Source organism: Phascolarctos cinereus, unplaced genomic scaffold, assembly GCF_003287225.1.
Source record: "Phascolarctos cinereus isolate Bilbo 61053 unplaced genomic scaffold, phaCin_HiC Scaffold_7;HRSCAF=346, whole genome shotgun sequence".
NCBI lineage: Eukaryota > Metazoa > Chordata > Mammalia > Diprotodontia > Phascolarctidae > Phascolarctos > Phascolarctos cinereus.
In genome coordinates this window covers 54,583,015-54,602,883 of record NW_027556180.1, presented here as the reverse complement: position 1 = coordinate 54,602,883, position 19,869 = coordinate 54,583,015, and the positions used below count along the sequence as shown (strand labels likewise).

The following is a 19,869-nucleotide window of genomic DNA, read 5'->3' as shown; positions in this document are numbered from 1 at the left end:
TCTGATGCTGAGTGAAGTGAGCAGAACCCAGAGGACTTTGTATACAATAGCAGCCACGTTATGCAATGACTAAGAATGTTAAACTGAACCCTTCTCAGCATTACGAGGGTCTAAGACATCTCCAGAGGCCTTGGGATGGAAAATGCTGTCCACATCCAAAGAAAGAACTATGGAAGTCGAATCGCTCTCACTTATTTTTACCTTAAGTTGAATTTTGTTTCCTCTTTCTGATGGTTCCTCCTATTGGTTTTAATTTTTACTTACAACTTCACTAATGTGAAAATATGTTTAATGGGTATGTAAATGTAAAGCCTATGTCAGATTGTGCGCCATCTTGGGGAGGGTGGGGGGGGGGGAGAAAAAGGGAGAAAAACTTTTTAACTCAAAAGCATATGGAAAAAAAATTAAAAAAATAAAATAAAATAGTATTTTGGGACCACACAAATAAAACAATAAACACAGTTCTAAAGTAGGGTATGCTTATTTGGGGATTTTCCTAGTAGTTCTAGATTAAAGATGATGATTATTTATGAATCTCTTACAGAGATTGCTTTTGATTTTAAAGTTGTTACTGTCTTAATTTTTACATACCTAATATCAAAAGGACAAATTTTTAAAATTATGACAAAAATGACAAGATTTTAGTATGGAAAAATGAGTCAGTAAATTAAATTATTACCCTTTTTAAGGCAAACTGCTATCTAACCATGTCTCCTGTATTGTATTTGAAATTAGTTTTTTCAAAAGCTCAGGTGTTAAGTTCATTTTGTACGTATGGGTCTTTCTACATTTCTCTGCGTTCATCACGTAGTTTGTTTCTTACAGCTGAGTAACATTCTATTACACTTACATACCATAATGTGTTTAGCCATTCCTAATCAGTGGCATCTGCTTCGTTTCCAATTCTTCCTCACAAAAAGTGCTCCTATACATATTTTGATGCATATGGGGACTTTGTTCTTATCCATGGTCTCCAGGAGGTGAATGCTCAGGAAGAGAATCTCTGGGCCTCAGGTTCCCCACCCCTGGTATAGACCTTCACTGTCTTGATTGTCCTCCTGCACCGTTCTAGCTCGTCACCAGAACCAAAGCAGGATTCTGGCTGTCTCACCAGGGCAAAGTGCAGCAGCATCGCCAGCTCTCTGATCTTGCAGGTGCGCCCTCTCGAGCCCAGGGTAAGATTCCATCCACATGTTTGGCTGTCCTGTTACTCAGCTGATTCATCTTGCTTGTCCAGTACAGCCCTTCTTGAATGTGTGATGTATGGGGAGAAAGGCTTTGGATTTTTTCTGACCCCACTTGTAAAAGTGAAGTGATTTTTGGTGAATGTAGTTCCCTGTAACTATTTCACTGAGGAAACGTCTACCTGCACCTTTCCTTTCTTTGAACAGATAGTAAACTACAGATGCACAGGTTTGCATTTCTTGTCAGTTACAACAAGTCTTTGGATGTTTTTCTTAACTGCTGTGTATGTTCCATGTGTGGGTATAATTGAGTGTCTTGTTGTTTGCTGTTTTATATTTGCAGTGTTTCGTTTTTCATTTCTGATTTTTAGGTTACCGTATTTATTTGAATATTAGAGGAATCCCTTTTTTTCCAGCTTTTGTCTTACTCATTTCCCATAATCCCAGCCTGGTTCACATGCTGTTCCCCCGTTGCCCACCCTACATCAGACCCTTACAATTGTACTTACACCAAACCAGACCCCAGCTCGCTTTGGGCAGAGGCTGTTGGACTAGATAATGCTAATGTCCCTTGCAGTTATAGATCTTTAATCCTAGGTCAGTTTGACTTAATTTTATTTGAATTTTAAATTCAAAGGATTGGGCCTGCTCATTAAAATGTAAATATGAAAATGTATTCCAAAACCTGCTACAGTAGTAGCATTGGGTCACGTCTTAGGATTGATATGTAACTCTCCTCACTCCTCAGGGGTCCATCCCCCACTGTCAGGATTCTAACATCCCCATAATTTATTTATATAGTAAAATGTTTTTTAGGTGTCAGTGGATTATTTAGCTAGCTTAGCAACCATAATATTAAACATACTATAGTTGTCCCTTCCACATCTCAAGGGTTTGAGGTGCTTGTACCCCTGCAATCTAGAAAATTCGCTTAAAATGTTTGGCCTTCCTTTATACCAGAGAAGAGGTCTGAATTATTATGGTATTAAAAAATAAGGTATGTTGATATTATACAATACTATACATATATTTTATGCTTTCCTGAGTTTCTGAACTTTTTCTGTGTTACCTGCTGGCCTTTGCATGTTATCTGCGGCTTCCATAAAACTCCCCAAAACTTCCCGTTTAATTTCTTATTTCTACTCTCTCAGTGGGGAAAGTGGAGATAGGGAAGGGATAACTGTAATGTCCTTTCTGACGATTAACACCTATCTGTGACTTATGGCTAATTATTCATTACTTACTTTTTATGCCATTAGAGCCTAGATCTGACCCATTCCCTAAATGTCCATTAGCTTTATCTGTTGTTCTGAAGAAGATAAACTAGCCTCCTCAGCCCGATATTTTAAAGCTATTGATGTTCTGACTCTTCAACCTTTCCAGGTGTTACCTGCCACATTCCCAGACCCAGCCCTACCCTGTTGTTTAGTTGAGCCCTGAGATAATTCTATCTTTGATTTTCACATCTGTTTAGGTTTTTATCCCCCACTTTACCACTCCTTGTGGGCCTGGATGAGTTTTAGGTTTTGTCTTTGTATCTCCTGCTTGGGTCTAGGTACTTTTAATGAATGGATGTTAAATTAGTGGGAGAACATTTAACCACTTCCCTGCCTTAGGCAGGTTATGAAAGAAGAAAGTTTGCTCAGCCTGCTGATAGAGCTGTTTATTCTCAGCACGAAGTCTGGGTAAACGAGTTTTCCCAGCTTTTCAGTGTGTGGCTCTCTTATTTTGTTTGAATGGCACTTACAGTACACACTTAAACATCAGTGCAAAAACATTATAAAGGAAAAAAATAACAGTTTTTGGATTGAGCGGGCAGCTAACCAGGAGTTGATGAGTTCTCCTGTGAATTATCTCTGCCGCTGTCTCACCGCAGTCGGTGTGATACAGGGGAAGGCAAAGGGAAGGGCTCCAAAAGGCTGGCGAGGGAGGCTGCGTTTGTTCCAGGTAAGCTTTCCAGGGTCCTAAAGATTCTGAGAGGCGGCGGTGAAGAGGCAGCGTATTCCGGGCATGATGGATAGCGCAGGTATGGAGACCAGTCAAGTAAGAAGCATTTATTAAGCACCTGCTACAGATCAGGCACTGTGCTACGCCCTAGTGCTACAAAAGAAGGCAAGAACAAGGTCCCTGCCCTTAAGGAGCTCACAGTCCTGCGACAAACACGCACATAACTATGTGCAGACAAGGTATTCTCAGGTTAACTTGGTGATTTAAGAGGCATTGCATTAAGCGGGACTAGAAATCTTGCAGAAGGTGGGATTTGGAGAAAGCCTGGAGGCCGAGATGAGGAAGGGATAGGGGTGGGGGTGAGGGGGCAGTCAGAGAAAATGCGTCGAGTAGAGAGGAGAGGGAGTGTGTAGCAGTACATGGGTGGAAGAAAATGGTAAGAAGACTGGAAGGTAGGAAGGGCTTTAAAGGCCAGACACAGTTCTACACTGGATCCTGGAGGTGATGGGTGATCCCTGGAATTTATTGTTGAGTGTGGTGGGGGGCGAACAACATGAACCAGACCTTCACTTAAGAAAGGTCACCATGATAGCTGAGGGGAGAATGGACTCAGATGAGAAGAGACTACAAGACAGGATGAAGTCTTGTGGAGAAGTACCAAGATTACTGATGTGGCTGCAGGACAGGGAGAAGGAAGGAGAGGGAAAGTGGAGCCATCTTGGGAAGTGATGGGGAGCTCCCCACTGGCTGTTTCTGAGCCAGGAGAGTGCTGTGTGTGCTGAGACTTCAGGATGGTGCATGGTGGCTGGCCATGGTGGAAAGGGTGTGAATGAGCAGCATGCCTTTGTGATTAAAGGGCCATGCTGTCGTGGGAGGAGAATCAGCCAGACTTGGTACCCCGAAGATAGCTGTGTGGGACGAGGGAGAGCAAAGACTTCTGAACGACCCTGAGGCTCAGTGAGGGGCTTCTGGGCAGAAATAGGGAAGGGTCTCAGGAGAAAAATAGCGGGGTCTGTCTGGGGAATCTAAGGAACAAGAATAATAGAAGCATTTCTGGAAATCAAGTCATTGTGCATGGAGCTCGAGATCTCTTAGGTAATAAATTTGCTGCATAACTTTGTCCTTGCCGTCCTGATTGTTTCATCTTGGCCCTGCTTCTGTTCTCTGCTTTTACAAAAATGTTTCATTTGCCCTCAGAGGAGGGGCTGCCAGGTGGAGAACCTACCCCCACCTCCTCCCATTTAAAAAACATCCGTGTCCAAAATCTGTCTAGTCAAGTCCAGCCAGTTCCTGCATTGTCAGCATCACTAAGCGTGTCTTCTTGTGCTCCTCGGGTCCTCACCTCTTTCCCCCAGGGCCCTCTGGAGTTGTGACTCCTCATTGCCCTGATGAGTTTTAAGATTTTTTTCTTTATGAAGTCGGTGTCACATTGTTCTGGTTCTGCTCGCTTCACTTTGGACTAGTGAATTTTAGAGGCTTGAAAAACATCTGTTGGGAAATGTGTGGTCAGAAGATGGGCATGAGAGCTCAGGAGAGAGATGGGAATGTCTGTCATCTACCTCTAGATAATTGATGAACCCTTGGGAACTCGTGAAGAGAGAGAGAAGAGGAGCCTGGACAGAACCTTCAAACCTTAGGATACGCTCATTATGGAGCTGAACATAGATGATCTAGAAAAGGAGACTGAGAAGGAACACTTAGGCAGGAGGAAAAGCTGGATGAGAGTGGGGGGTGAGCAGTGCCAATTGCTGCTGAGAAGTCTGGAGAAAAGGCCATGGGATCTTGGAAACCTAGAGACAGCACTTTGAGATCAGTGAAGTTAGAAAGCTGGAATATTAAGAGTTGAAGTGAAAGGAAGGAGAGGAAGTAGAGGTAGACTTCACTTTGCAGGAATATGGCCCAGAAAGGGAAGAGATAGGATGACAGGATTACATAAAAGTTGGTTTGTTTTTTCTTTTTTTTAAGGATGAGCAGGACCTCGTGTTTTTAAGCACCAGTACATAAGGAGATATTAATGGGAGAAAGTAATAAGTATTCACAGCCTGCTTACCGGGCTAAGCACTTTATAAATAGTAGGTCATTTGATCCTCAAAACAAACTTGAAAGGTAAGTGCTAGTATCATCCCTATTTTATAGTCGAAGGAGCTGAGGCAAACAGAGGTTAAATGACTTGCCCAGGGTCCCACAGCTCGTAAATTTCTGAGACTGATTTTTTTTTTTCCTGAGACTGGATTTGAATACTCCAGGCCCATTGGTCTTCTCTATTTCACCACCTAGCTATTGATTAATAGGCTGATAGGACAGAGTAGGATCAGAGAGACAGGTAAATGGCTGGGCTTGATCAGAAGGCTCACTTTTTCATCTGAGACTGGAGTAAAGGTAGAGAGGATGGAGGATGATGGCTAGGTTAAGGGAGCTCTCTCACTAGCCTCTGTTTTCCGAGTCCCTTGTTGAACTAGAGTCCTTTATCAAGGTTGCTTTATGAACATCTCCATCTAGACATCCTGTACAGATCTCAAGCCCAACATGACCAAAGCAGAACTCCTCTTTTCACCCGCATCCTCCATGCTTCTGAATTTACTGGTCCCCTCATTTTTCTCCCTTCCCCAATCTAGTCTCCACATAACTTCCAGACTGATATTCTTAAAGTCATAGATGTGACTATGACACTGTCCTGTCAGGTGCCATTGACCTTTAGGATAAATGTGAACTCCATTATTTGGTTTTCAGACTCTTCACGATCTCACTTCATCATTCCTTTCCAGCCTCCTTGTCCTCCGCGCCCATCTCATCTTCACCTCCATACTCTTTCCCCATGCTTGGAATGCCTTCCCTCCTTGCCTCTGCCTCAGAATCTCCAGCTTTTGGAGGCCTATCCGGGTCTCCTACTTGCTAATGGCTTCTCCCTTGGAATTGCTTTGTGTCTGCCATACACACAAACAGTGCTGACTTTTCTATTTCTTCACTGTTTCTTCACTGGAAGGTGAACTCCTCCAGGGCCCTTTGTATCCCCGGAGCCTGCCAAGCAAGGTTGGTGAGTATGTGATAGGCATTTAGTAAATGCTTACTGAATATGTGAATGAATAAAACATTGGAGCAAAATACAGTCATTAAGAGGAATTTATCTAACAGTATTTTAACATAGCTAGTCATTATTTACCATCTCAAAAAGTTTCCTGAAAAATTGAAACCTGAGTACTGTACTGACAATGGTCTACTTTTGTATTCTTCAGACCCTCTAGGTTATCTATATTCCTTACCTTCTAAAAACGTATTTTAAAGGCACTCTGAGATATGTTTAATAAGCTGAATACAAAATGGATTGGGACAGATTGCAAATCACTCTCACTGCTCGCAGGAGTGCTCTCACTTTCCTAAGTTAGATTCACATCAGTCTGGAGCCCCTAAATTGTTTCTATGCCATTATATGAAAATTAGCTGTTGATAGAAGTAACAATTACAATTTAGTTGCTAGCTGTAATTATTAATTTTTAAACAAATAGGTTTTTTAAAAATGATTTACTGCTATAAGAGATGGGAGTCGTTATTTTTTCTTAGTGGAAGGCAGAGAAATATCCTTTGATCAAGCTGTTGCTATTTTTTGATGGTTTTTCATATTGGTGAGGAGTAAAAATAATTTGAATTGTAATTACTTTTTGGCCTTGTCAATCATTCTACGTGAAGGGAGCAAACCCTCAATTTAGGGAAAAGATATTCAGATTTAGGGCAAGGCCAGTTGACACATTTTATTCTTGTGTTGGACTATCCATTGATATTACCTTAAAATATTTCAAATCTACATGGATATTTTAAGTCTTTTTAATGTTTTCCTTATTTTCTTACATTTTCCCTAAGCTTGATTTGAAACAAATAAAAAAATTTTTTTCAGTGAAAAAGTGTTTGTTTCCCTCCCTCCCTTCTTCCTTTCCCCTGTTGGAAAAAGAAGAAAACCAAAACTCTTGTAACAGATATGCAAGACAAATACCCACAGTGACCATGTCCACCAGTATATGTCACATTTTTCATCTTGAGTCCATTACCTCTCTGCCAGAAGGGTGGAGTGATAGCCTGCTTCATCATCAGTCCTCTGGAATTGTGGTTAGTTATTGCATTGATCCGAATTCTTGAGTCTTTCAAAGTTGTTTGCCTTTACAGTGTTGTTATTGTATCTGTTGTTTTCCTTTTCTGCTCCTTGTTCACTCTGCATCGATTCATACAAGTCTGTCTGTGCTTCTCAGAAACTGTTTCTTTCATACATCTTTTGGCACATGAATGTTATGCAGTAGGTTTACAAAAAGAGTTGCTTCAGTATAAAATATATAAAAGTAACACATGGAACAAATCTAAAATAATAAAATATATTTTTAATTGTACATGGGTCATTTTCTATTTTCTGATCACTTTGGTATAAAGGTTATGGTAGTGGTATTGCTGGTTTCAAGGGTATCTGCACAGTTTAGTAACTTTGGGGGCATAGTTCTGCATCACTTTCCACAATTCACAGCTCGACCAACAGGGTGATCTGACATTAGTGTGCCCGAAAAACAAAGAAAATGGACAATGCAGGTGAAAGGGGGGGGTCGGGGAAGGGGCTTATCTGCTCAGTTTGGATCCTAAATATGAAGTTTTTATCTTGGAAGTTTATGTCAATTCCTAGGAAATGGTGTGATAAGACTCTATATCAAAATTCAGGTGAGTTTTCCTATCCATCTTAATTTTGTGCAAATTCGTAGACTGAAAGTTCCATTTTTGTTGTCTTGCTTGATCCTTGAGTTTTGTCTCTGTCTCTGCCTCTGTGTGTGTGTGTGTGTGTGTGTGTGTGTGTCTCTCTCTCTCTCTCTCTCTCTCTGTCTCGTCTGTCTCTCTTCTCTGTCTCTCTGTCTCTCCATCTCTCTCATTCTCTCTCTCTTCCTTTCCCTCAGGACTAACATGATGCCTTCTTTGAGTTTGGTCTTCCTTTTTCTTTTTTCTGAAACAGGGTCCTGGTGTGTGGTAGGAAAGTGATGCTGTCTGAAGGTGACCCTGCTGCCTTTCTTCTCTGCTATCCTCTCCCCTTATTTTGATCTTCTGGTAAAAACTTGATTCTAAATCAAGAAGACATTGCTTTAACCATTGCATCCTTTCTTGAAGCAGGGCCTCAGGCATGTGAATACAAATGGTTAACCATCCGAGCTTCAGCCCTTCCACTAGGATGACAACTAGGAACTGGGACTGTGTCTATACTGGGGGGAAAAAGTTAATTGGAGTAATTTGGAATTTTATTTAAATAAAACACCAACCTGATGGTTGGTTTTTAACTAAAAGCACTTAATAACTCATTATATACAACCGACATCACAACAGTGACCATTTTTCACCTTTGATTCTATAGTTATTTAAGCTAGATTGGTTCAAGGGCCAGAAATTGACCTAGTATAGACCCACCCACGGGTGAAAAGAGAAAAACAGACCAAGGGTGTGGAAAGCTGTTGTCTTCTTGCATTGAAGGCAAGGCCGCTGTCCACCCAGTTCAGGCCTTGGTCTTGCCTGCTGCTGGGTGAGCCCTGCACTGACCTCATGTCCATTGTTCTTCGAGATTGGCTGTCCTAGAAAATGGAGGAGCCTTGGAAGTAGAGGCCTTGAGTTGCTCCCCGGGACCTGGAAGAGCAGGAGAACTGGGAGGGAATCTCTGCTGGCCTGAGTTAATGAAGGCCAGGGCCAGGAGGACGATTGGCTGTTTTGCATGGCTGAGCTTGAACCCATGGCCTGGTCTCTCATCTATTAGGTCTCAGGGGATGGCTCACTGTTGTTTTGTCCTTGCAGGTTTGATCTTACTCTTCTACCTGGCCTTTTACGGCTTCCTTGCTGCACTCTTCTCATTTACGATGTGGGTTATGCTTCAGACGCTGAATGATGAGACTCCAAAATACCGGGACCAGATTTCTAGCCCAGGTAATTGTGGTGTCATTAGTCGGTTATTCACATCTGGCTTTTCACTCAAAATTGGTATATTATTATATGACCATTAAAGTTTGAAAGGGCCTCTTTATAAGAATGTAGTTTTGTAGTAGACAAAAAAAAAGGTTTGTACCTTGGTGCCAGGTAATTAAAATCTAGGAACTAGGATGTTTTTGTTTTGTTGGCATTTTTTTAGTTGGGTTTTTTTTGGGGGGTGGGTCAGGGTGGAGTGGGGAATTGACTATATGTTAGGCTAGTTAGCATTGTGGGTAGAGTGCTGGGCCTGGAGATGAGACCTGGGTTCAAATTTGACCTCAGACACTAGCTGTGTGGCCTTGGACAAGTCACTGTTAACATCTCTGTTTCAGTTTCCTCAGCAGCCAATCTCCCAGAGCTGTTGTGAGGGGGAACAGTGAGATGGTATTTAGAAGCATTTGGCCCACAGGAAGCTCTTAATATATGCTTCTTCCCTTCCCTCTTTCCTATTAACCACAGTGTTATAGCCCAGGCTTTTTTCAGCCTTTGAAGGAACTCCAAAGAAAAAAATGAGTATGGCTTGGTATTGCTTCTCATGATTGGTATTGATTCCAGGGTATTATGACAAAGCGCATCCTGATTCTTTCACAGAATCAGTTAGAAACTAATATTGACAGATCTAATTAAGCTGAAATGAGCGGGGGGAGGGAGCATTCTTTTTTAAAATCTGAACTCTCAGCTCCTCACACTGTGGGTCAGTTAGTAATTAATTCTTTTGTAATGGTCATCTCAGAGTTAACTCCCTGGGGCATTGAAGTGCCGTGGTCTGTGCATGGTTACACAGAGCTGTCGGGTGTCCTCAGATGGGCCCGCCCAACTCCCTTCCTCACTGATGGCATGGCTGCCTGCTAGATTGAGTCAGGAGGTTCAGAAATTAACACGTGTCATCTGAAAATGATCCAGGTGCCATTATTACAGTCAGAAGTCAGACTGCTGTAACGACTGGTGAACTGGATGGACACAAGCTGTTGAGAAGGCCCTGGTTGTGCTCCAGCCATCTGGGCTTTCAGAGATAGAATTGACTGACCATGAAACTGGTGATCAAGCTTTACTTCCACATTCAGTTTATGGGAAACTATTATTCAAGCAACTTGTGAATACCAACTTTTAAAAATTACCAATACTTTTCTTTACAATTTGAAGATTGTTTAAATAGAAAAAGCCAAATCTTTCTGCATGTTACCTTATAAGATTGTAGTTTCATTGAGATTAATGTTTCAGCCTCATACCAGCCTACTAAATTATATTCTTTCATGTGCTAGTGAATAATTTATGGTATCCTTGTATAGGACCGGGTGATAAAAATCTCAATATGAAGAATACAACGTAAACTTGTATCAATAAATACAATGCTAATACTTGTATGGACAATCTCAAATGTCCTGTATATGGAGAGTCAATGGATTCTAGTTAGTTGTAAGTTGATTGGGGGGGAGGGGGGGAATTTTTTTTGGGGGGGGGTGGCATATGTAAGGGGCCTTTGAATATTTCCTAATTCCTAATTAAAATTCCTAAGTGAAATTTGATTTTTTAATCTTTTGACTTTGCAGGGCTTACAATTGTCCCAAAACCACATGGTGCATTGGAGTTTTCTCTCAATGTCTCTAAACCTTCATCTTATGAAAACCATATTATCGGCATCACAAACTTTTTAAGAGGTGAGATTGTTTTCTTATGAGTACTTTTTTTTTTAAAGTGATTGATTCAAATTTGGTTTCTAACAGAGGAAAATATGTATGTTATATTCCAACTTCAATTTAAGGAAATAGAAAAGGTAGCAAAATGGTGCTTTGCTAATCATTCTGACTCACCAGTATACTTTAGGCAAGATACAGAACATATAAGGAGGCCTGATTGTCAAGAACAGTTAATTGGATTTTTCTGTCTTAGAACATAGAAGAGCGGACCCATATTAATTAAAGTAGGGATTCTGATTATTTAAGAGCAAATAAAGTTTGGCTGGCTGGCTGTAAAGAGAAGAAGAAGAAGAAGATTGCAAAGATTTTCTTTTAGGTTGTGGGACTATTTCTTGAAATTAAATAGTCTTACTGCTATTAAGACCGCTGTAGAAGATCAAGCCCAATTTTTTTTAGTGCTTTCATCTATCTTCCTAGACCAGTGTTTTTCAACTATTGTTCATCTCATTCATAACTCTTTGCTTGTTACCCTAACCTTGAATAAAAGATGAGTGGTGGGGATGTGAGTGATTACATTCACAAAGCATTTTCAGTTATCCTTCATTGCCACCTTGTGAAGAATGCTGTGACTTGGCCGAAGGTACACAAAGAAGTTCTGAATCTAGCATTCAGATCTTGATGGAGTCAACTAATCAACCAGTGAGCATTTATTAAGTGCCTTCTGGGTCGTAGGGACAGTGCTAAGTGTTGGTGTTAAGAACAAAATGAAGCAATCCCCATTCTCAAAGAGTATACAAAGAGAGAAAGAGACAAAAACGTGTGTGTGTGTGTGTGCGCGCGCGCGCGCGTATGAACATACATATACATACAGAAAATAAATACAAGGTAGTTAAAAGGGAATTTGGGAGGGGGTGGTACTAGCAAGTGCTAGATAAGGAAAAGCCTCATGTACATGGTTCTTAATATAGAATTATGATCATGATAATTTGATGTTTAATGCCTTGAATATTTTTTAGATCAGGGGTTCTTAACCTGGAGTGCATGGGAAAACCCCCAAAGGATTGGTGGATTTCAGGGGGTCTTTGAACTTTGATGGGAAAAATTATTTCTTTATTTCAGTATAATTGGTTTCATTTATAATCCTAAGTATTTCATTTTATGCATTTAAAAACATTCTCAGAAGGGGTCTGTAGGCATCAGCAGACTATGATGGGGGTGGGGCACAATACCGAAAAAAGATTGAAGAAGCCTGGTTTTTTAGGTAGTGGTAAGAAGAACTAATGATTAGAATAGCTTCCTTTCTTTAAAGATGGTGACTTGTAAAAATGACTTAATTTTCACCATCTGTTAAATATTTTATTAATTTTACCCTAATGGGGGTATAACTTTTCCTCATATTACTCATCTTAAATATTTGTCTTCTTGTTTTTACTAATTTTGTTTCTGTCTGCCTATATTTAAAATTGCAAACAGACTTTTGGTGGGTTTGAATTAAAAAGCAATTAATGTTAATGTCACTCACATCCACACAAAGTAAGTGTTGTCCAACATAAATGTAACATACACCTAGGGTGAAAAATTGTCTTATTCATGTGTTAAATGAAATTTTTAATCTGTGTCAGACTTCTGTCTTCTCCAACCCCATTTCTATTCTTTGGAATTTGACAAAACTCTTTTCAGAAGGTTTTGTGGATGAAGCCCTCTAAAAGTTAGGAGTTTTCATGGAAGTCAGACCTGAAATAAAGCAGTGCTTTTAATGAAACAACACAAGGAGGTCTCTTTGCTCAGCCTTTGTTCCCTAAAACCTAATTTTTTGGAAAGTCAGCAGTTGTTGGAGGAAAAATCAGTATTTATCAAATATTTCTGTGCAAGAAGAATCCTAAGTTTAGGCTCTGTGGAAGATACAAAGGTGCATAGCCTAATGTATTATCTTCCCTCTGAATTTGTTAGACTAGTAAAGTCTTGCAAACTTGGCATGTTTGTTGGGCTGGCCATTACGAACTTAGTAAATGTCTTGCTGCTCCTTCTCTTACCCAGCAGAGGCCACTGGTAGCAGTTTTGTGAAGAGCAGTCTAGAAAGGGAAAAATTAGGAAATGGTTTTCTTAATTAATGAAATATTGACTTGGAGATTACCTGAGAATAAAGTGAATCTGTGCATAAATATACAGATTATGATTGGCATGGACCCCATTTTCACTATGACAATTTATGTGGCTAGGCGGAGAAATCTAGAGCTGATCCCAGTGCTATCATTGACGATAAAGTCAATTAACATGTCATGTCATTATTGGACATCAATTTAAACATGACTACTTATTTGATCCCTGGAAGGAACAGTTTTAAAAAAGGTAAGATTAGTACCAGCATGATAGAGTAATGAGTTAGTGTTGAGATTTGTCTTTTGAAATCTCTTCACTAAAATCATATATTTATCTATTTAGCTTTGGACCATTCAAGATTGATGTGCAAATAATAAATGGTTATTTCTTTTTATCCCATAAGCATATGAAAACCAAAGACAAGAATATCACATATACTGTCGTAATGGAACGATTTTTGATCAGGATGACTTGTCTCCTAAAAAGGCTTGTAGATTTCCTCTTGAGACCCTTGAGACCTGCTCTGGATTGACAGATGAGTCTTACGGCTATTATGAAGGAAATCCTTGTATTTTTGTGAAAATGAATAGAGTAAGTATATGCTGGGGGCTTCAGCGATGAATGGGATTCTGTCCAGAACTAAGTGAAATTCTGTTTGAGTTAGCTGATTTTGGGGGGAAATGGGTGATTCTTAAATGAAATGATATACAGATATAGGAAAACAGTTGTTTCGCAAGTTAGTAATGTGGATTTCTATTTTTTTTACATAGTTGTTAAGTTATTTTGATTAAAATATTCTATAAACTAAACTGATTTGCTACGTTATTTTAATACTTTCATGAATTTTACTTTATACCAATCAAATTATTGACAAATGATAAATTTTTTGTTTAAATTACAATGTGAATCTATTGAGATATTTTTGTAGTATTTAATAACAAGATCCATGTGAGATTATGAGTGTGCCCCAGGCAGCGTCTTATTCTGATTGGCTGGAGAAACATGGTTAACATGAAGGCCGTAGCTGCTGTGAACTGCAGCAGGGTCACATGGTATTTATGAGTGTTCTGTACAGCGACACCACAGCATTGGTTTCTTTGCTAACTATGGTAAATTGGGCAGAGCCCTCAAAAGCAGCAGTTCTGCGGCAGCACCAGAGAGTAGCTACTGTTAGGGCTGTATTGAGTCTCCTCTTCGAAGGCCATTGGGAATTTCTTGATGTAAGCTAACCTTTTTTCAAAATGTTCAATTAGTGAGTTGAGGAATAAGTCATTTGGGAAATACCGGCAGGAGCACTCTGCTAATTTGATGATTGTTCATCAGGATTACCCAGGTGGCAAAGCCCTTTACTTCTTGTGACTGATGGAAACTGGGTGTGCATAAAGAGCCTGTTTCAGGGTTGGCATAGGCAGCAGTGATGTCGAATGCAAGAACATCCTTGCCACTTAAGTCAAATGGTCTTTCTTTGTTGTGTTTTTATTTGTTTTGTTAAACATCTCCCTTTTGCTTTTAATCTTGTTCAGGCTGCACTCAGGAGTGTTGGGGGTTTCTGAGTTACCTGAATTCATAGGTGAAACAGATGTACCTGATTGGCAGACACTTAAGGTTTTCTAGGAGGTGGGAAAACAGCAAGCAGGAATGAGGAAAGAGGCCTGGCCAAGACTAAAAGTTGTTTACGAATGATTTCAGAATGTGGCGTGGTAGATCCCCCTCTTCACATGACTTAACGTCAGCTTGTCCCCCAGCATCAGCGTATAAAAGGGTTCTGTTTTACTGGGGAAAACGGGGTGAAATCATTTTTTGATATGATATGAAAAATAATCATGTTTTCTTAACCTTAGATAATTGGATTAAGGCCTCAAGGAGAACCCAGAATAGCATGTGCAGTTAAGGTTAGTATCATTTTGAAAACAAATGTTTGCATTTTCTTGGAAATAGATCCTAAATCTGAAAAATGTCTGTCTTTTTAGTTTGCTGCTTAGAGAATAGTAAGAGCCTGGTATATGGAGTCAGACCTTTGCCCAGATCCCGGCTTGGTTTGTTGCGTATGGCCCCAGGCAGCCTCATGCCTCAGCCTCAGGACCTCACCTGTAAAATGAGGAAGTCAGAGGTCCCCTTGAGCTCAAACTGCTGTGCCTAGGCTCTCCAAAGAGTCTGCTTTCCCAGGTTCATACAGACATTGCCTTTAGTTGATTGTGTGCATTACACTGGCTTACGTAGTTGTCTTCCTTCCCTCACAGACTTTTAGTGTTAGTTAAATTAATTGCATAATTTTAATATCATAACCTGTTTATTTTTTTCTTCATGCTGCAAATCCAGCTTAGACAATTATATAAATAAAGGGTAAGAGTTTCTTAGAGAAACTGGTTTAGCTGTAAAATTTTCCCAAATGAGATTATCAACAGACGTTATCATCAGAAGTGCTGAGTGTCAGTTGACCAAAAAAAACTCAGTTTTTTTTATATTGCTTTTGAACTTGCCTTCTAGAAGAGTTTTGTACTTTGTTGTAACCCATGAGTGTCTAAAGTGGAAGATTGGAAAAAAAGAAAAAAGCTAATTCCTGTTACCTAAGTTGAACTCTCTTATATACGTGATCAATGGGCCGTTACTTTTCCTCAGTATGCCTGTCAGTTCAGAAGGAAACTTGTATAAAAAACAAGGACCTCCCCCAAAACCAAATACTCTTATCTGATCTGCAGGTGTTATTGGTAACTACATTATTTTTGAGCTCAAGTCACATTGTGGCTGCATTATTTGTCATATCATGGATACCATACATGTACATTGTTTAGGGGTTCCCCCACCAAGATTTTCTTTTCTTTTGAGGAATTATTTGTACTTATATTAAATTTCATCGAAAATACAGAACTGTTTGTCGAGTTGTTTTGTTTTTATTAGGATAATTTGCCTAAAAAAAGAACCAGATGTAATCCATAAGACTTAATTGTCTGGCCTTTCACTTAAAAACATCTATAATTTTTAATGATAGTTGCTATTTCCTCAATTTGCCTCAATTACTCAATTTGCTGTCTCATTTTTGAATATTTAATGAATTTCTGAAAAATGGTTTTCACTGTAAACCTTGTGTTTGATTAGACTGTTTAGGTTGTGGTTTACACATTCCTTTAGCTGATGTTTTCTTGTTTGCTTTTATTATAAGAACTTTGCAAAGAAGAGAAGATGGTTGATATGCTTGTGTTGGCTTTAAAAATAGTATCAGCCACAACATTTGTAGTGGCTGAATTTATTGAATTTCCACAAGCAAATGTCTCGGTGTTAGTTCCTTAAGCTTCAGTTTAACTTACTGAGGCCGGGCTCGCGGAGACCTCCCCCTGTTCTGGGCCCTTCCTGCTGGCCTCAGCACTTTGCTGGGTCTGTAGCAGAGGAGAGAGTTCGACTACATGATCTCAAGGAGTTTGCTTTTCCAGGCCCATGCAGACATTACCTTTGGTTGACGTGCACGTTGCACACAGTTGCCTTCCTCCCTTTACAGACTTTGAGTTTTATTGAAATTCATTACATAGTTTTAATATCATAACCTGTTTGTTATTTTTCTTCAGGCTGCAAATACAACTTAGACAAATATATATATCTAAAGGGTAGCAGGAGATTCTGCAGCCCGCCCTCATTTCAAATCTAAATTCCTTTTCAATTTAATCTCAGTTCCTTTTGTGTTTTGTTTTGTGGTATTTTTTTTTCTCCCTTATTAGTGGAAAAAGAGAATGTCTTGTATCTAGACAGTGTTATAAAGTCTAAGTGGAGGGTCCTATACATCCTTGAAAATTAACATTAGAAAAGTCTCTCTAGTAAATTGAATGTGGCTCAGGTCAGTGCCTTTTCCCCCCTCTAAAAAAAGAGATGGGTAAAAGTAGCAGAAATTGTTGTACTCTGAGTTGTGGTATAGTGTAGAAAATTTGTTAAGATTCTCATATTGAAGAGAAACCAACCTGCAACAACGTTGCTATGTTTGCACCCTGGTAATATTGCTGAACCAAGTACTGCTATTGTAAAACTTAAATCTTTGATTAATGGTAAAAACGTTTGAGGGAAATTGATTTGTTGAGAAAAGGGGCTCAAACGTAGCTGGTTTTTGCAGCAAAAAGTCATAGGCTGCAGACAAATGTATTTCTTCACAGTTTCCAGTGTTCCATTGACTAAATAAAGCTTTTGTCAGTATAGATTCTGGGTCTTGATTATTGAAATTTTGTCCTGTGGGGGTTTTCTAACTGATTATTTAGAGGTAGAGATGAAAGATTAATGCTGCTTTCCCCACCCCAGTTATCACCACGCATATACTTCTTGTGCAGCCATCAAAAAGTTGGGATGCCAATGGGTAAGGTTACTTTTTTTTTTAAGGCCAGTCCTTAAGTATTGTTATATGGTATGTGCTTTGATTAATCCAAACGTTTGGATTGGTGAATAGTAGCTCTGTTGTTGTTTATAAAACAATCATTGCATTCTAGATTTGTCATCCATTTATAAAGTCATGAATATGGTGGCTCTTACATGTATTGATATGGAGCATCTCCAGCCTGCCCCCTCGCACAATACATGATCATTCTGTACAAATCCCTCTGCATATAATCATTAGGATTAGGCCACATTAGAGAGAACACAAGCATGCAAGATAGGGAGAAAACATGATTGTAATAGATTTTGGATGTTCATCTGATGCAGGATCCATGGACCGGGGTGGGGGGGAGTGTTCAGGTCTTATTTGAGTTATCCTATCAAACATACAATGTTTAATTTAGTTTAGATATACTTTAAGATAGCTGAGGTTTTTACTACTTAGAGCAAATTCCATTGTTCCAAGTTCTTTCTCTTGGTTTAATCTATACATGTCAGCAGTACGCAAGTGGACTCCTGGCAGACCTGCTGCCTCCCGGGGCCATTGTGGCACTAGCAGAGGATGGATATAATCAGACTAGTTAATCTGTTCTGTAGTAGAGTTCACCAGTGACCACAGTTGTGATTTGTATGGTTTCCATTGTAAACCTTGACTTTATAAGAGTAGGAAAAGTGGCAAGTCTACTTTTCATCAGCATTGCCATTTCCCCCATACCATGAATAACTGAAATTTCTTTCATAGTATATACTTATAATTTTGCTTGTTAAAAGTGGTTTTGTGTGTGTGTGTGTGTGTATCTGTGTGTTTTAAATTTTAGGAAGGAAAAGATGTAAAGCTAGTAACTTTCCCCAAAAATGGAAATCTTGACTTAATGTATTATCCATACTACGGGAAAAAGTTGCATGTAAGTATGCTTGGGTTTTCAGCTCTCTTGGCCTTTATAGCATGTATATGGTTCTTTCTCAAAATTCAATAGAGTGGATTTGTGTCATGTAAATTCTGTTCTGTCCTTTATTTCTGTTATAAAACTCTAGCTATAGCTTCATGTTCCCATGAGGAAAGGGTTAATGTAGTAATTAGGCTTGAGGGTCAAGGGTATATGTTTTATAGTAGGAGAACTTTGGGACCACTTTTCATTTTGAGAATCCCTCCTCTGTGGTTGCACCCAAATACATCCCACCCTTTGGTAGAACATCACCATTTTCTTTTATCTCTGGGGTCATAGGCTCTTAAAACTTCCCTGTCTTGGTATGAAAGAGCCAAGTTAGAGTATCATACCTGACCAGCAGGTTCTCCTCTGTAATGGTGTCCGTGATCGTGGGCCCTGACAGGCTTTCCACAAGTACAGAAGTGGGGGGAGGAGTATGTTACTAAAATGAGGAAGAAAGTGGATTTAAATCTAGCTCTGTCACATAGTGCCTCCATGTCTGTCCTTGGTCAGGTCTCTTTGGGCCTCACTTCACTCCTGTCAAATGAGAGCATGGAATAGACAGCCAGCCACTAAGGTCTCTTGTCATTAATGAACCTTGGCTTCTCCATTTCATTGGCTTTCCTATTCTGTTGTCCTTTGTCCTTCTCCATATGCCAATTATTACTTTATTCTCTTTATTTGCTAGGTGGGCTATCTACAGCCATTAGTTGCTGTCCAGGTCATGTTTCTGACCCACGAACAAGAAGTGACAATAGAATGCAAGGTTGAAGGGTCACCCAATCTAAGAAATGAGGATGATCGTGACAAGTTCTTGGGACGAGTTGCTTTCAAAATATCACTGACTCATTAGTACGAGTAGAACATCTCCACAAAGTGAACATGTTGTCTGTGTCTTCATGTTGTATCGGCTGGACCTGCCATTCTAGAATTTGAAACCACCCCTTGGAGCAATTTAGGGTGGTACATGACGTTTGGGGTAGCATAATAATGTGCTTCCAGATCGTAATGTTTAATGTTCTCAAAGTAACTGCCTTTTGCCTTTGCCTGCCCCATTGGACCAGTGTGCAGACATAGACATGTCATATTAGGGACCTGTAAATAGCTGATTCAAAACGTGTGATAATGGTGGTCTTGTCCTGTTCTAATGTGGTTTTATCTCCAAGTGTCTATAAAGCTTAATGTGCTGTGCTATGTAAATATTTTATTGATTTAACACTGGTTTAACTGTCATTATCTCAATGCCAACACACCTTTAGGGATCAAATGATAAAAAAAGGTACCTGACCAACCTAAAGTGATTTATAACTGCAAGAACTGTGGTGTGTGGAGACACCTTAAGTTCTGTGTGTGAGGAGGAAGAGAAATAAAAGTGGATTAAAAAAGTGTCGGTGTAGAGTTTTTGAAATTATTTTAAAAGGCTGAATTGGTTTGGGCCCTGAACACAAAGGAAGGTTTTTGAGTTTTAAAAATGTGAGAAATACATGGTGGAATTGAGCTTTACGGTTTGTAAGATATAGAACATAGAACAGTTTTTCAAATGAGTATCAACACGGGTGGCCCCTTTCAAATCAACATGGTTTAGGTGAGTGAATAAATCTTAATTTTTGAAATCTATTGCTTTTTAAAATTTTCAATTATGAACTTAACTATTAACAATGACAATCAGATCAGCATACAGAACAAGAAATAAAACCCTTAGCACTTAAAAAGAACTTGAGACGAGTAAATCAGCTGGTGAGCATTTAT

At 39.5% G+C, this 19,869-nt stretch overlaps 1 protein-coding gene across 2 annotated transcripts in view; it reads left to right on the top strand.

The window, feature by feature from the left end:
* The window catches only part of ATP1B3 (ATPase Na+/K+ transporting subunit beta 3), a 35,598-nt gene extending 16,076 nt beyond the window's left edge, over positions 1-19,522 (top strand). For both annotated transcript variants that reach the window (XM_020970956.2, XM_020970955.2), the window contains 6 exons: positions 8,934-9,062; positions 10,655-10,762; positions 13,245-13,432; positions 14,683-14,733; positions 18,010-18,096; positions 18,809-19,522. In XM_020970956.2, the coding sequence (XP_020826615.1) occupies positions 8,934-9,062; positions 10,655-10,762; positions 13,245-13,432; positions 14,683-14,733; positions 18,010-18,096; positions 18,809-18,973 (728 nt within the window). In that variant the 3' untranslated portion in view covers positions 18,974-19,522. The remainder of the gene's footprint in view (positions 1-8,933; positions 9,063-10,654; positions 10,763-13,244; positions 13,433-14,682; positions 14,734-18,009; positions 18,097-18,808) is intronic.
* Positions 19,523-19,869: the final 347 nt, after the last annotated feature.